Source organism: Furipterus horrens, unplaced genomic scaffold (assembly GCF_987537825.1).
Source record: "Furipterus horrens unplaced genomic scaffold, mFurHor1.1.pri manual_scaffold_8, whole genome shotgun sequence".
Taxonomy (NCBI): domain Eukaryota; kingdom Metazoa; phylum Chordata; class Mammalia; order Chiroptera; family Furipteridae; genus Furipterus; species Furipterus horrens.
Window position 1 is genome coordinate 67,851,487 of NW_028327178.1, and position 17,807 is coordinate 67,869,293.

General features: G+C 39.6%; 2 protein-coding genes across 5 annotated transcripts in view; one reads left to right on the forward strand and one right to left on the reverse strand.

Annotated features, from left to right (window-relative positions):
• Positions 1–706: 706 nt before the first annotated feature.
• NKX2-4 (NK2 homeobox 4) lies at positions 707–2,009 on the forward strand. Its single transcript, XM_090285186.1, has 2 exons — positions 707–1,160; positions 1,390–2,009. Exons 1-2 carry the CDS (start codon positions 707–709, stop codon positions 2,007–2,009), a joined length of 1,074 nt encoding a protein of 357 aa, XP_090141312.1.
• Positions 2,010–8,337: 6,328 nt separating this feature from the next.
• The window catches only part of XRN2 (5'-3' exoribonuclease 2), a 95,379-nt gene continuing 85,909 nt past the window's right edge, over positions 8,338–17,807 (reverse strand). For 2 of the 4 annotated variants that reach the window (XM_090285985.1, XM_090285986.1), the window contains exons 28-29: positions 11,280–11,418; positions 8,338–9,205 (exon numbers count right to left, since the gene is read on the reverse strand). In XM_090285985.1, the coding sequence (XP_090142111.1) occupies positions 9,140–9,205; positions 11,280–11,418 (205 nt within the window). In that variant the 3' untranslated portion in view covers positions 8,338–9,139. The remainder of the gene's footprint in view (positions 9,206–11,279; positions 11,419–17,807) is intronic. The other 2 variants (XM_090285983.1, XM_090285984.1) reach the window with 2 other exon arrangements.

Here is a 17,807-nt window from a genome sequence, read left to right on the forward strand (position 1 = left end):
TCTAAAGATGCATAAATTAGGAGCCCTACAATGGCAAGGGACGCAAAGGATGGTCATTGTACCTCTTCTCTTTATGCGCTCTTACGGTTGGACCCAAGAGTTTAGTTTTGTTTTTTCAACACTTTAGATGATTGAGCAAGTGAGGGGCGGGTAGCTGGAGACGACAAATCGAGCCCTGCACGCCCCTCCACCCCAACTTAGCACCACATTTCCCATCCACAATTATACTGGACTCTGCTACGAAGTCACTTTGGGAAAACAAGAGTCTGGATCGGAGAAGTTCTCAGCCCTTCACGTCAAGCCTAGACGCCGGGCTCGGAGTTTCTGATTCTGGTGTTTCAGGGTTGGGGTGCCGGGGACAGAGGCGGGAGCATGGAGAATGCAAAGAGGGGTGATCTTGTCAAACAACATCCAATAGCCTCCTTTACCATTTTTGCCTCCGCTGTGTGTGTGGGGGGGTGGGGGTGCGAGAGAAAAAGATGCCAATGACCATTGTTTGCTGGATTGGAATGTTGCTCCGCCCCCCGAGTCTGTCGTAAACCTGGAGCGGGACTGAAATAAACCCCAGATCTGCAGCTCCCCGGGCTCGCCTCGCCTCCGATTCCTCCTCACAGGCGTTGCGGTGCGGTTGAGGTGGCGGCGACCAGCGGCCGCCGCATCCCGCCCAAGCCCGCGCCGGGCCCCCTCCCCGGCGGCCCGCCAAGCCATGTCGTTGAGCCCCAAGCACACAACGCCCTTCTCAGTGTCTGACATCCTGAGCCCCATCGAGGAGACTTACAAGAAGTTCAGTGGCGCCATGGACGGCGCGCCGCCCGGCCTGGGGGCACCCCTGGGGGCCGCGGCCGCCGCCGCCTATTGCGCGCAGCCTGGGCCCTCCTCGCAGGGGGCGGCGGCGGCCGGCCTGCAGCCCCACGGCCTGGCGGGGCACAGCGCCGCGGCGGCGGCGGCGGCGGCGGCGGCGGCTGCGGCGGCCGCGGCGGCCACCTACCACATGCCAGCAGGAGTCTCCCAGTTCCCGCCCGGCGCGATGGGCGGCTACTGCAACAGCGGCCTGGGGAACGTGGGCGAGCTGCCCGCCTACCCAGACAGCATACGGGGCAGCGCGGCCGCCGCGGCCACCGGCTGGTACGGAGCCAACCCGGACCCGCGCTACTCGTCAAGTGAGCGGGGCCAGGAGCGTGGGGCCGAGGGCAGGCGGACGGCTCGGGTTCTGTCCGACACGGCGTGGGGCGCGGGGCGCCGGCCCGAGGTGCAAGGGATGTCCCGGGACACGACTTGGGGTTGGGCGAGGGGTGCTGGGGCCCAGCGTAGGTCCCGCCGGCGTCGAGGCCGCGACGGTGGGAAGCAGGCCGCGCGCTCACGGGGCTAACCCGTTCGGCCCCTCCCCAGTTTCCAGGTTCGTGGGGCCGTCGGCGGGCGTGAACGTGGCCGGCATGGGGCCGCTGACGGGCGTCGCGGACGCCGCGAAGGCGCTGGCGCCCTTGCACGGAGCGGCAGCAGCGCCGCGAAGGAAGCGCCGCGTGCTCTTCTCGCAGGCGCAGGTGTACGAGCTGGAGCGGCGCTTCAAGCAGCAGAGGTACTTGTCGGCGCCGGAGCGCGAGCACCTGGCCGGCATGATCCACCTGACGCCCACGCAGGTTAAGATCTGGTTCCAGAACCACCGCTACAAGATGAAGCGGCAGGCCAAAGACAAGGCGGCGCAGCGGCAGCAGCTGCAGCCGGAGAGCGGCCCGGCCCGGCCGCCGCAGCCGCCGTCCCCGCGCCGCGTGGCTGTCCCCGTGCTGGTCAAGGACGGCAAGCCCTGCCAGAACGGCGCGGGCACGCCGACGCCGGGCCAGGCCGGCCAGCAGCCGCTGGCCCCGACGCCTGCACCCGAACTGGAGGAGCTGCCGCCAAGCCCGCCTGCGCTGCCCGGCCCGGGAAGTGGGCTGTCCGCCCTGGACGCGGCCGCGGGAGACTACGGCAGCGGAGTGCTCGGCGCCAACCTGCTCTATGGCAGGACATGGTGACCGCGCGGGTGCCCTGGAGCGGGATCCTGCCTGAGGACGGAAGGGTTTGCAAAAGAACTGCGAGAATAGATGGAGGAAAATTACCCAAACTGACGTCCTTGTATGCGGCTATCCAAACGGGTCACGGGGAGGGGCAGGCTCTGAACCTGTTTGCTGGGGGCGGGATACGGTAATAGCCCCAGGACCAAATAATGTAACACCAGGAAGCTTTGTGGTGGTGATTTCCTCCTTCTAGAAGTTCCAAATTATGCGAAAAGCTGGCGGAGTCCACATGCACCATGTTCCTAGCCAAAGCTCTCAGAGTTTTAAACGTTGGAAACTTAAGTTGGTGTTCGTAGCTCTAAAAATCAACCCAGCCTTAACAGTGAATGCTTTTGAAAGTGGAACTTACCTTGGGAAATTTCATTTCCGAAGAGCATCCCTCCTGCCCCGAAGTGCAATTTCATTTATGTTTGATTGAAAGTAAATTGGTGGACCATGCACATAGTTACATTATCGCAGAAGAATTATTGCCATTTAGGTAATAGATAAATGGGCTAATAATCAAAATACTGCTTATATTGATTGAGACAGTCTTTTTAATTTAATGCTGATTTTTAAATGTTTTGACTATTATTTAGCAAATGAGTGTATATTACCCTAAAAGAGGACCCCCCCCCAACCCCACTCCACCATGCAGCACATCATAAGAAAGAAGAGTTGTAAACTTTTTATATCGGATCTGGTCTCCCAAAATTAACCGATAAAATAAATACACCCATTCTTGTTTAGACATGTTATTTATTCTACGGTATTTGTTTGTCTGATTTTGAATACCTTGATAATATACTAGAACAAGCAAGCAATATTGCTAAAACTGACTTCAATCTATATTTCAAAGTATGTCAAGAAGAAGGAAGAAAATAGGTGATTTATTGAATTGTAGTCAGGATGTAGAGAATAAGTAACACAAATTTTTATAATTTTTCCATTACATTAGAACTTAAGAGGGGTTGCATACCGTTTTTGTTGGTGTTTTATTGTAAAAATAATGTATTTGCTCTTTAATATGCCAATTTATCTTTCCTGTGTTTCAATAGACATTTATATCAAAAGAAACAAGTACCGGTACTTTTTTTGTTAAAGTCAGGTGGTCATTTCTTTTTCACTAAGTTATATAGGTTTTGTTATTTACAATAGTTGGCATGATTGACAACAGCTCAGTTTACTTACAATTGAAATAACTGGTGTTGGAGTTAAAATACTAAAGGAAAGCTAAAAAGATACATGAACTTATAAAATTAATGAAAACTAAAGACATAACATGGATAAAGCATGATTTTTTTAAAGCATGGTTTATAAATGATTAAAAGTTACTAGAGTAAACCTCTTCTACATGTGAAGAATTAGTTTGAGGTTGAAACATTTTATTTCATTTGACTGTTTGAATTTGTTTCTGAATGTGTAAAGTGAATCCTTAGGAAGGTGTTTTAGAAGTTAAATTTGCACTTGGTACGTAATAATAAATTCCAGACACTTTCACGGAGAAAAAAAAAAATGATGCAGCAAGGGAATCAGCCTTTATCAAGGGTCTGAATGCATTTGTAAAAAATGAGGACTACTTTTTAAAACATTTTACATAAAAATAACTTGAGCAAAAAAGTAATATGAAATGGTGCAATACACCTACAAAAAAATTCTCCCAGTTTGGGTTTTTGCATATTGATGGAATTGGCTTTCAGAATGTTAACCAAGTAAGCGTAACTATTACTGATGTGCCACATTTCAAAATGCTGTTTATATTGATTTGATTCTCTTGTAGTAATACCATAATTCAAAGTTTTTACTTCTAGAAAACATGTTTCAAAAGTCCACATGGCTTGATATATATCAGCTCAACACTTAAGAACGATAGTAGCTTATGGACTAAGGGCTTCAAGTAACATTTAAAAAAATAACTATTCATGGAGGTTTTTTTCCTTTATAATTTATTTCTGGAAAAAAGAATCCCTGAGACTAAGTGAACTCAGTATCAAAAAAATCATTAAGAATAAACAGCCTCTTTATACAATATTTTCTGAAAGTATATTTGGTACAGGCATATCTTTTTCCTTTCAGAGTTAAGTAGTAAAAAACCCAAGCCAGAAGCTGTTGCTGCCAGAGATCTTAACATTCTACACCCAAAAACTGAACTGTGCACATCCTGAAATCAGAATGTTTGAGTCTTGAAACGTGAAAATTTAAAAAAATGTTTTTACTATAGAATTCATATTCTGATTAATGCAAAACAAGACCTTGTTTTTCCTTTGCCGTCAGTGCTTCGCAGATCTTTTGTAAAACACAAATAGCTAGACTAGGTGAAACTCATTAACTAGAGAGGAGAAGCATCTTCACAACCAAGCGGAAGGGGTTGGCACAGGGTCTGGGTGAAACAAAGCCCCCTCCAAGTTTAGCAGAGGCCACAGCCAAATTCAGTTTCAGAAATGCTAACTGCAGATGGGACATTTTCTTAAATGTTTTGGGGTTTTACAACAATCTAACGTATCTTTTCTAATTGAGACACAGGAACCAAAATCCAGAATCAAAATTGCAGAGAGGACCAGCAGGGATTTCAGGTACTTTTCTGTAATCTGCGTTGGGATGTAAATTGAAGTATTGTGTGTGTGAGTGTGTGCGCGGTGTTGATGTAAACAGGAAGGGGGTTTTGTATATGGAAGAGTAGGGGTGTAATCCAGTTGTCTTCTATTTCAGGCTTTGCTCAGAACAAGTAGTCAGACTTTTATCAACTGATGTGTTCAAACTCATTCTGCTAGCGACTGTTTACTTTCAATTTAAAGCAAATCAGAGACTCGGTCCTGTTCACTAAATGCAAGCACCTTCCAAACATTTACCGTGTTAACTGAATTGAATACTGGTGATTTAGAAAAATTCTTAGAATAAATTTGTGGGCAATAATCACATAAAAGACCAAAAGATTGAATTTTTTTTATATGAATTTGTGCATGAGAAAATGATGAATTATATGGTAGCAATATAAATTTCAGATACAGTTCAAAGCATGAATAATATTTGCCAAGCTGTTTAACCCAACACTAATATGGATAAAACCCAGTATTTTAATTATTTTGGTCCAGTTTTTAAAAATACTGCTACTTGCCAAACTCAAACCCAATGAGACAGGGAACAAGGATAGATTTTATTAAGAAAATAAATAACCCTCCCCTCCACACCCCCACTCTTATTAGGGATTTCTGGACCCAAGGGTAGGTAAGGACGACCACCATGCCCAGCTTGAAGCAGCTAGAGGAGCACAAGACCTTCACCCATTGTCCATTATAAGATTATAAAGGGTCTTAAGTCTGAGAGGGAGGGATTGTTATTTTTTGTTATAAAAAAATTGATTACTTTCTTTAAAAAGAATAATATAGGAAAGGATGAAGCCAGAGAACTTGTATGCATAACCCATGGGCATGGACTGAGGGGGTGGGATTGCTAGGGGAGGGGGGGTGCAGGGCAGAGGGGAGCAAAGGGAGAAAAATTGGAACTATTCTAATATAATCAATAAAATATACTAAAAAAATAGCCTTTTACTGCTAGTGAAAATTCATGAGGATTTACAGACTATACTCAGATGGAGAACTACATCAACATCTGGTCAGGAAATGGCTCCAATATGTACTAATTTTGTGATTTCAAGATCACTTTTTTAAAATTATTTTTGTTAGGAGGTAATGAAAGCTTCTGAGAGGATTTTTTGTTTCATTTTTTTATTTTGAAGGTTTACCTGCAATAGAATGAAATGCCATGTTTTAGATTCCATGTAACCTAATTTCAGCAATTGTTTGGGTGACTTCTCTTATTAACCACTAATTTGCCTAACGCTAAGTTTTCTCTCTGGCCTCATTCCATTAATATGGTATTAGGGAAACATGCAGCCCAAGTATTAAATTTGGCCCAGCGTGCAGGGAATAGGCCACTTGCTCTTTTATTAGTTTTTAACTTTTTTTCCTGGTTAGAATTAGCAGAGCAGTCAATCACCAGGAATAGTTTGGCGGGATCTCAGCTCCACGACCCTCTGCAGTGGGCAGAAAGAAGCGTCCAACAAACTCAATGGAGCCAAGCAGCCACTCTGGCGGCTGGGAATGGGGAATCTTAGTGGACTCTCCGGAGAATGTCTGCATTTCAGATTTTTAAGCATAGAAAAATTGCGTTAAGTTCAGACTCAGAACTTAAAACATCAGCCTCGGAAGGAAGGACAATTCCCGTTCTTCCCTTTCAGGTTGGGTGCATTTGCCCAGGGAGCTGAGGTGATGAAACTGGTTCGACTAAAGAGCTGTGACGCTGCCTTCGGGAGACCGAAGGATACTGATGCAATATTCTGGCTTGGGATTGATGGCGCTGGGGACACAGGACCACCCCAAGGGTCGGAGATCTGAGCTCTCCTGGACTCACGCTGCTCCACGCCTACTTCTCAACTGGGCTTCCTAGGCTGTGGCTGGATGCCGGACGCGCGGGGCACCGGAACGCGGAACAGGAGCCGGGCGCAGCATCCGCGCCGCAGGTGCACGGAGCGCAGTTTCCTGTCCCCCCCTCCTCGAGGGGTGACTGGGACCGCAGTTCACGGACCTTGCTTCTTAAGAGCTGAACCTCTATCCCCGCCACAACCAGCCCTGCGGCTTCCCAGCGCCACCAGCTTCCTGCTGCTAAGACTTTTCTCCCCGGGATCTCGACTCGATCGACGTGCGCCCGACCTCCAACGAACCCGAAGGAAAAAAAGAGCTCAGGACCCCAAGCTCCATCTTAGCCAGCCGCCCCCACCTATATCCCTCCTCACCGCACTGAAGTTAACCTACCGGTCATTACACCCGATTTGCCTTTGTAAAGTTAAATGGCAATCTAACAAGTCATTTGTAGATGGCTTTGTACTTTAATGTACATTACCTCATTTGATCTTTTTAAAGAGAAGACCATTGCTTAGTAAGGGCCCTTACTGCCACAATCAAGTCAGGCCGGTTCCAGGTTCTAAGATTTCTGAAAACCCTCAAAAACTTTGCCTTAATGATAATATAATGTAGTACAGTTAATTATTTAAAAATTGGCTCCTTAACTCTATTTACATCTGAATGTGGAGGAAGATATTTATAGTTTTAAACATTCCATTTAAAGCTCTCAAAAGCTGCCCTGACCAGTGTAGCTCGGTTGGGCATTGTCCTGCAAAGCTAAATGTGGCTGGTTCCATTCACCGTGCCTGGGCTGCCAACTCTGGGAGTGTAGGAGAGGCAACCCATCAATTTTTCTCTCATATTTATGTTTCTCTCCCTCTTTCTCCCTTTTCCTCTAAGAATAAATAACTAAAATCTTTAAAAAAGACAAACCAAAAAACAAAGTTTTCAGAAGCTTTCACTTGTTGAAATAAAGGAGGTAGAATAAGGAGAGCAGTAAAGGTGAAAAAACTGAGGCCAGAACTAAGGGTTCAGCTACCTGCCAGATGTCCTTAAGTTTAACACTACCTGTTAAGAGGGAATCCAATGTCTTTAACTTTTTCGTCAGGCTTTTTGCTTGGGCGTCTTCACAACAACACTGTAAACATTAATTTTCAAATTTAAATTGAAGTAACATGTAATTGTGGAAAAGCCAAGTCAAAATGTAATTATTTTACAGACACACTCATGATAGATTAAAACAATACGAAACTAAACCAAACCTAAATATCTGAGAAAATATAGGTTCTGTAGAAGTGTGGACTTTGGGTACCTGTATACAGTTAAGACATTTACCTAAGCTCCTCTGGAATATGCAATACTTGATTTAGGTGGCTATACATTTTTAATATTTGGAAGAGAAATTAAACAGAAGGCATTATCATTTTAATGTATTGTGAAAGTCACACACAATGGTTGTGTTAATTCCCAGTGGACTATCTCAACAATAAAGAACGCTGCTCTGTTTACCCATCACCAGCAATGATCTCAATAGCTTGAAAATACGTGTACATTCTCATTTAAGGTGGGGTTGTTTTTCCCACATAGAGTAAGATTAATAAGTGTGCCTTAGTTGAATATTAAAGCAAAAATGTCCTAAGTCAGAAGGTCAAAGAGAAATCTTATTTTACAATCTTGGACTAGAATGGAAAGAAGAAAACAAGGCAGTAAGTCTTTATAATGTATCTAAATATGTTGTGGTGATCAAATGAAAACACATATGGAAGTGGAGTGTGAACTCCAAGCATTTAAAAAAAAAAAAAAGTACAAATTGGAATCTATTATGAAATAACACACATGCACCAAAAAATGCTAAGAAGAAAAAAAAAATGCTAAGAAGCATAGACTATTTACCTATGAATTTAACTTTTCAACCTTTCTTAAAAATTTTAAGTCCTTAAAACTGGTACAGAAGTCTACAAAGAATTGGTAAAAAATAAATAATTTAGTCTCATAAAGATTTTATAGTTAGCCAAATCAGTAGCTGACATACATACTAATGTATGGGGTGGTTGGGTGGTCTTGCTGAGCATATCATCTTAACATTTACTTCTTCACTGATTTTCTTTTGACATCTAATTGTAGAAATGAAATGTTTTCTGAAAAACTGATATTAAAAAAAAAAAAACCACGCTTAGCAAAGATTTTCAAAGTTTAAATACTATAAAAGAATAAGAACACAAGAGACCAAAGGTTTCCTTTTTTTTTTTTTTTAACTAAAGTCCAGAAATTTCCGTAAGACAAGTACATTAATGAAGTGTTTCCAGAGAAATACTGAACAATATATACTCTAGTTGGCTGAGGGTTCCAGCTCAAGAGTTCATACCTAATTCTTGTGCATTAAAAATCAGCATGGATCATAGACGATCTAGAATACACTGTGTTTTGAAATCCACAGCTGGTTTGATTTTTAACCATAATGAAAATCCAGTATTCCTATTCAATCAAAGTGTTTTACAAGCAATAATAAATCCAGATCCACTGTATTATGCAACACATCTTTGGAGAGCAACATAAAACAGTGAGATCAGATCAGTAGAAATATACAGTTAAAAGAAATACACAAAGTACTGTAGTTTTCTTAAAAACTACTACTTGAGAAAGAAAACTTTCCACAAATAGCATAAAACTGTAGAATAATGAAAGGATTTGGGAAAGCTTCACAAAAGCCTAATTCCAACTGTATCTTCCTGAAGGTGGTGGCAAAGGGTATTTCCTTCCTTCTCTGGGATATCCCTGAAAATAAGCAAAAGAAACAGTTTATTTTCTGGATTAACATCCTTGCAAAGAAATTTAATTTTTCATCTCTATGAAAAAATACACCATAAAGAAGATAAATGTCTTAAAAATATAGCACATGAAAAGTCTCCATAAATACACAGGTGGTTTTGGTCTGGAGCTTTATTTATACATAGCTTGTTGCAAAGTGGACATTAATAATAGCACAAATGCTATTGCTGACAACTAACCAAACACTTCTTAACAAAAGCAATTTAGAAATCCCTTAAAATTCACACAAATGAAGTACCGTATATAGTTAAAATGTTTTGTGTAAAACCGCTGAAATTCTCAATCCTCCCTACCCGGTAAACCATAGTGTGGTAAGGTGCCTACAACATCTTTAGATACATTTAGAAGGAAAGTCAATTTGCTTAACCAAGGTAAGAAGTCAATTAAGGGATAAATAACTTAATTTTAGGGATTTTTTTGGTAGCTATAAATAGTAGAGCATTAAGTTAGGTTATTACAGAATCAACTACCAGTGACATCCACAACATACCCTAGTACGCATACAAATAGCATTTCTGTAGACCCTTCAAGGACACACTATAGGATATAAGGTCTTGCTTAGTCATATAAACTTCACTAAAAATATAGTGACGTCACAATTATGTTGTTTTTACCAATGACCTGTTACAATTTAACAGTACTTCAATAACTGTGATTTAATAAAAATCAGTGGAAAAGAGACTGAGAAAAAGAAATGTATTTCCAAAAGGTCCTAAAAGAATTATAAATTCACCAAGTGGTTTTGATATCCTAAGTGATTAAAAATTTCACATCCTATAACAGTTAAATGCTCCTTCAAAGGGAAGATCACCTTCTCTGAAGGAGGCAGGAAAGTCAATGAACTGAGGTCAGAATTACAGAAGTTCCCAGCTTTGCTGCCAAACTGAAAGTGCTTTAGTTCTTGACTGGGAAAATAAGGTGACTGGACTAAACATTCTCCAGGATGTCATCATTTCAATAATACTCTATTTAGATTGCCTTGTATCACTGACTCTAAGTAGTATGAAGTCTCAATCTATGATATAATAAAGGTTTTCAAAGTAAAATTCTATGAACCGAGTCTAATAAACTAACAAAATTCTCTCAAAAGACAATTAAGATGATTATTTCCTTGTAAACAGATTTGTACGATTATACTAAAAGTGTAAAAATGACTTTTCTTAGCTATCTGAATGAGGGATACATAGAGTAAGATGTTGAGTTACAAAATTAATATTGGAAACACTGCAAAAAGCACGTAGGCAACACCAGGTAAGCAATTTAAAACCACTTCACAACACCACAGGTGCCAAACTCCACAAACACCACACACTCCAAATCACAGCATTCTGATCCTGTTCTCTGGAAAGGATTTGATTCAAGAGCATGTCAATACTGGACAGGGTGTCAAATGGCTGGGAGACAAACAGAATGAAGCAAATAGACCTTGGTCTTAAATGCTGCTAAAACTGCATGCTGTAAAGAAAAAGAAATGAAGCTTACCTCTACTAAAGGTACCCAGAAATTATTATACTCGTTCAATGTATAGCTGTTTAAATTTGGTAGAAAAATATATGGAAACTTCTTTTTAATGGAGAGATTTTTTTTTCAATGAGAAGATATATCAGATAAATCAAGACAGAAAACTTCTAAGATAAATAGAGATAACAATTGAAAAAGTAGATTCCTGCTTTCATCTTATAGGAAATTATCATCTACTATCAGAGCTCTAGTTTATAGTAAAACAAAAAGCAATATCCTTAAAGGATAAACAATGCATTTTGGTAATTAACCATATTTGTGCTAAATGTCACTGATTGCTATGATTAGAAGGGTTTTCAGTATCTTCAAGGTATAACTGACGTTAGTGAGGCAGATTCTCATCCAATATACATTTTTAACAAGGGTCCAAAGTTCAGCTGAGCTACTCTGTTAACATCTTATCCAAAAAATGTGTTTACGAAAATATGGAGTCCTGAGAGGCACGGCTAAGTACGAAGTGAGAAGCGTGCTCTTCCTCCCACCGCCGACACCATATCACCTGTCTCCCTCCACGATCATCACGTCTGGGTGGATAGCCTCCAGGACCCGCTAGCATCTGGTACTGGTTCGGCTGGAAGGCTGCATTTTGGGTTTGGAGCATCCGGTTCCATGGCAGCAGAGGTTCAGCCCCAACACCTCTGTGGAAAAGCATCATGTGTGCATTAAAAGTCAAGCATGTTATGCAGTCCAAAGCATAAAAACTGGAAGGTAACGTATTTAAATTTTAGGAAAATCCAATTTTGTTGCATTAGTCATATGGGATATATAGTATCAAAGTGGCCTTTGTATTCTACATATCCAGTGTAGTCTAATGTTTCATGAAGTATCAGAATTTATTTTAAGGGTGTTTAAAGCTCAATTAATTCTGAAAGGCCTGATTTTAAAAAATATTTTGTTCATTTTCAATTGTGAAATTTCCTTTTTAGTCATATAAAGATTTGGACCCAAGATCTCCAAGTTGGCTACATTTAAGATGTTTTCCAAAGTGTAAACATGTACAAGACAGGAGAATGAGGCTTTATTTTTAAAAATGCCCAGACTCCTTCTTGGAGTCTATTCTTTGCAGTTAATTGCAGGTTGCAAATGAATTCTTACTGCTGAGTATTTTGAATCTAGGGTAGGGAACTTGGCTGTATTTTCCCATCCATTATTCTGCTCAATATGTCAGAAGGTCTGATCAGGAGGAAACCTTTTCAAGTCCTATTGATGCAGCTCTCAATTGACCATGGTGACCTAGCAACATGAGCACTAATTGGTATGGGCTGACTGGCATTTGGTGTACAGTTTACATGGAAACACAGATTCAATAGCTATTATAACCCAGTTTGCTGGCCCAGATTACTAGTCAAAAGAAATGTTTTAATTGTCTTCAAGTGCCTATTTTAACTTTGCAGATACAAAGCAACAGGTATGATGTATGTAATCATAACTTAATTTAAAACCGTTACATAAACAATGTAGCAAAGACACACTTTCTAAAGGCAATCACCATTTAAAATGTAACTTTCTCCTTGAGGCATTTTCCTCAACTTCGATTTTATAGATCATTCATTACAAATAATAAACAAATGCAAAATTCTCCAATATATTTTAAAATCAGAACCTTTAGGGGCCACTGAAAATGTTAGGAGGAACTACAGTAAAACTTTAAATTTACTAAAGCACTGATGAGCTGGAATTAGCTATAACTATTATCAGCATATGAATTTAACCGCTTGGATCTTACGGAAAAAGCCCAACGTTGGGCTCATTGGATAAATGAATTCTTCTCAAAGCTATTCAAGGCTGAATCCATCCTCTCTACCCTCCAAGATCTCTCCCTTCACTTGGGCTTGCCTTATTTTTTTAAACACCAAAGATGATTATTTTTGTGTTATGGCTTGAGGAACAAACAGCTCTCTGAAGAACTCTTCAAAGGCCAATGCTATTCTTCACGGTTTAGTGGTGAAACCAAAGCTCTAATAATAAAACTTGCTGTAAGTAAATAAAAATAAAATAAAATAAACCCTACATTTCAGAAAGAATATGCATATATTCAAGGATTTTTACTTATTTTTCCGGTTCATTATGAACATAAATACATTTTAGCAAGAGTGCCTCATCTGTTTAGTAATAGCTCTGTATGCAGACAAGAATGGTCTTTTCTGGTCTCTGTAGGAGTGAGGGGTGAAGGTTTGGGCTGTGACCAAAGATGCTCATCAAAATTGGGACATTAATGCAAAACCCACACAACAAAAATGCAATTCACACACTGTATTAACTATGAACAATCTTTTTCAGTTTTACAATGATAAACCTGAACTGAGTTACAGGTAGATCTGTTAGTATAAATAATACACATTATAATTTTACATAATCCTATGTTCTAAAATAGGTTAGGAACAAAGCCACAGTTTAGAAACACAGAGTTCTCATTTTTGTTTAAAATGATTATTTAAAATGTTTTCGACAAAGATAACTGTTATAAAATAATCTAATTAAAATTAAATAGAAAGAACAAAGAGGAAGCATGTGTTTATTTTTTCTTTGCCCTTTGCTGGCAGAAAGGTTTCTTATTTTCCACAAGTTTATCATATTTCTCTACTAATTATATTAATTTGTAAATGTTTACAAACTGAAATGTGCCTTGGAAAATAATTTTAAATATGAGATGGAAGTGTTGGGTTAACACAATTCAGCTTTCAAAAATTAGCAGCTACTGACTGAGCCAACTAATTTGAGGCATTCAGCATCATGGATGGCAAGAATATTCTTAAGTATTTAAATTACTGCTTTGGAAAGAAGCTGGCAATGTGAAGCAAATGACTCCAATTTGGATGTTTTTATGTTTTTCAGACATATGGCAAATCAGTTTTTAACCCTTTGAGTGCCATGCGTAATTTGAAATTTGGATCAACATGAGAAAAAATTATATCAATATATAACCTGAGGTACAAAAAAAGAGAACAAAACATAAAATATGAATTATTCCATTGTTATTTACATTTATAGCCATCGAAAAAAGAGTCGCTGGGAGCAACGCTGGCACTCAAAAGGTTAAAGATTTTCCACGACTAATTGAGCTACTAAGGATAAATAGCTACACTGAATATGGCCAGAAAAGAGAAGCCTCCACTGGCAAGAAAAGAAAAAAAGGAGCAGAACTCAAGTGACATCCAGGGCTGGACATCTCTACATATATTAACAGTAGGTTGTCTTCCATGGAGAGGCAAGGGTTCTGTGTGTGTTCCTATTGTATTTTTAAGTGAAATGAATATATGAATTATAAATACTATCTCAAAATAGGAGATAATTCAAAACACAGTGTAGTTTAGAAAAAGAGGTACACAAAAAATGTTCTTTTCCAGAGGATTCTCAACCCACCATTCAAAATAGTGCAGTAGAAGAGTACTGAAATAGGATCAATTATACCTGGTTTTAGTGAGAATTCTATTTACTAGTTGTGACATCTTAGGAAAGTCATATTGACTATAACTATATTTTCTCTTCTATGTCTCATAAGGTTGGAATGATTACAATGACAAGTGCTACCAAAAAGAGTGATGTACTGTATTTGCTAAAAAGGCTAATGAAGTTTAGGATGGCTGAATTCTAACTTTCTTTATGAATAAATGGTATATTTCTTACATGTCCATGATTTAAGACATAAGACAGAATTCTATTATGCTCACAGTAAACTTTAGTTTTAAGGCATGATTTTAAGTTTCTGACTAAAACTAAACCAAAAATGCCTCACAAACTTGTCCCTAATATGCTGGGTTCATAAAGTCAGTCAGGATACTACCAATACTTGAAAAGGGAAGAAAAATAAAAAAATATGATGGACATAACAATGGTGATAATCTTAGGAAAACTCTTAATGTGAAGAGAAAGGAAAGCTATTGGGAAAGAAACTGTGCCTCAGATGTGGAAGTAGATCCTTTATATCCTTTGAAGTTCCTGTATCCTTACTAGAATATTATGCTCAAAGTAAGTATTCTGATGAGTTTTGTTCAAGTGAAAAGTTTCCTAGTAAAAAATGGTATGGAAGGAAGAACTTAAGCCACTGAACTTTTGTATGCCTTCATTTCCTCATCTGCAAAAATAATCGCTTTCAAGATTGCTAGGAGGAATAAATGAGGTCATGTCTTTAAAAGCATCTTAGCACAGTGCTGACACTGTGTAAGCAGATGATAAATGTTAGCAATTATTAATAATATGGGAAAGAGGAAAGCAACCAAGTGAAGAAATCAAGTCTTAAAATCAAACTTGACCAAAGAAATTGAGAAAGGCAGCTATTTAAAGAGATCAGACTAACTGCAGACAGAACATCTCAGTGAGCAGCTAGACACTGGCAGGAGTCGAGCCTTGGCACTGCTGGATTGGAGAAAACCATCTGGGAGCGACCTGTTTGGCTTCCCCAGAGAGGAATCGGGAAGAGAGCGGATCTCTGCCCACTGGCAGAGCCAGGAGTGGGCCAGGTGGCATATGGTGCTCAAAGACAAGAGACAGTGTACTGCTGTGCATGCGCCAAAGGGACGCACTGGCCACCACGGGCGCATACCGCTGCTGCAAGAATCAGGAACCTCTGGCCTGCCTAATTCAACCAGCTGTGGATCCAGAAAAAGATGACGACACACAAAGGCTGAACTGAGTAAAAACTTCCTTTTGTATATTTAAAAAATTTTTATTTCTATTTTAGTTTTTTTATTTGTATCTTAGTTTATGTTATTTTTTAAATTTCTTTTTAATTTTAATTTTTACTTTTATCTTTTTTAAATATTTTTTAAAAAACTATCTCGTTAACTTGTTTCATACCATCTCTGCTTCTCATCCTTCCTCTTTAATTTTTGTTTGTTTGTTTGTCTGTCTAGTTTAGCCTCCCTTTCACACTAAATAAATAGAATATAACTACTATATGAATCAAATACTATACAATCCTACTTTCTTAATATATTCTGCATTCTTCCCTCTTTTTCTTTTATTATTAACATACAATGTAAATATTACCTACTGTCTTGCATAGTCTCGACACTACTTCCTACTATTATTAATCTATCACCCCTCTCTCAAAAATCATATTTTTCCTCCTTATAAACAACTCTTATCTGTTCTTTCTATAGTATAAAAGCCTTAACCTCTCTACATTTACATTAATACTGGTTTATTGGCTGATGATAGTGGGATAGAGGGTGGGGGATATTTTTGAGGGTGTGGGTTTCCTGCCTGGGCTGTGTGTTGTATGTTTTTAACAGCATCTCCACAAAAGAACTCAAGACAAAGTGGACAGAGTGACTCTCAATCAACTAGCCAGAGGGAATATCCAACCAAAGAGCATCTGAAACATAACAAGACAACATAAAAAAATGACATAAAGGGTATCCCAAGAACATCAGGCTCAGGAGATCAAAGAGACTGCACCACTGAAACCTCCAGATCTCCTATAAAGAATATCAAACCACAAATGCGTGAAGTCAAAGCAGACAAATCAAAAAAAACAAAAACAAACAAGAAGAATCCAACACGGTAAGATGCAAAAACCACCTCTCAATGAAAAGAAAAGAGGAATCCCCAGAAAGAGAGGTAAATGGAATAGACATAGCCCAAATGTCAGACATGGAATTCAAAACAATGGTGGTGAAGAAGCTCAATGTACTCGACAACCTCAAAAACAACTATGACAACTTCCAAGGAAGTTACCAGCAGCTCCAAGAAAGTTACAGGGAACTTGCAGAGAACTACACCAGCATAAAAAAAGACATAGAAACTATCAACAAGAACCAGGAAGAAATGAAGAACACAATCTCTGAACTGAAAAACACAGCAGAATCAACCAAAAGCAGGCTACACAAAGCAGGGATCGGATCAGTGAGTTAGAGGACAATGTAGGAAAAAATTCCCAGACAATACAACAAAATGAAAAAAGATTTAAAAAATATGAACAAGATGTAAGGGAATTACAGGATAGCAGGAAAAAAAAAAGATCAGGATCATTGGAATAAAAGAGGCAGAAGAAAAAGAACAAGGAATATAAAAGCTGATAGCAGAAGTGTTGACAGAAAATATTTCCAACCTGATGAGAGAAAAAGTTATGCAAGTTCAAGAAGCACAGAGAGTCCTAATGAAGAGGAACCCTAAAAAACCCACTCCAAGGCACATCATAATTAAAATGGCAACATTCAAAGACAAAGAGAGAATCCTAAAAGCAGCAAGAGAAAAACAGCAAATAACATACAAGGGAGCTCCGATAAGGCTATCGACCGATTTCTCAACAGAAACACTACAAGCCAGAACGGAATGGTCAAAACTATTTCAAGCAATGAAAAACGAAGGCCTACAACCAAGAATACTCTACCCAGCAAGACTCTCATTCAAAATGGAAGGTGAAATAAAGAGTTTCCCACACAAAGGAAGACAAAAAGAATACATCTCCACCAAACCAGCATTGCAAGAGATGCTAAAGGGAATGTTCTAAGAATAGAAAAGAAAAAAAGAGGAGAGGAACAGAGGTACAAAGGGAAATGAATAAATAAATGTCAATAATAGCCTTAAATGTAAACAGATTAAATGCTCCAATTAAAAGACATAGGGTAACGGAATGGATAAGAAAACAGGACCCACATATTTGCTGTCTACAAGAAACACACCTCAAAACAAAAGATTTACAAGACTGAAAGTAAAGGGATATAAAAAAATATTCCAAGCAAACAGACCTGAAAAAAAGCTGGGGTAGCAGTCCTCATATCAGACAAAACGGATTTCAAAGCAAGGGCAATAAAAAGAGATAAAGAAGGACATTTCATAACACTGATAAACATATATGCACCCAACACAGAGCACCCAAATACATAAAGAAAGTACTAGAAGACCACAAGAAAGATATTAACAGCAACACACTCATAGTAGGGGACTTTAGCACTCCATTATCAACACTAGACAGATCTTCGAAGCAAAGGAACACCAAGGATATACAGGCATTGAACAACATACTAAACCACATGGACTTATCTGACATATATAGAACTTTTCACCCCAAAGAAGCAAAATA

Coding starts and splice junctions, on each gene's coding strand:
- NKX2-4 (XM_090285186.1), top strand. CDS start 707: ATGTCGTTGAGCCCCAAGCACACAACGCCCTTCTCAGTGTCTGACATC. Junction 1,161..1,389: donor GGACCCGCGCTACTCGTCAA/GTGAGCGGGGCC, acceptor GCCCCTCCCCAG/TTTCCAGGTTCGTGGGGCCG.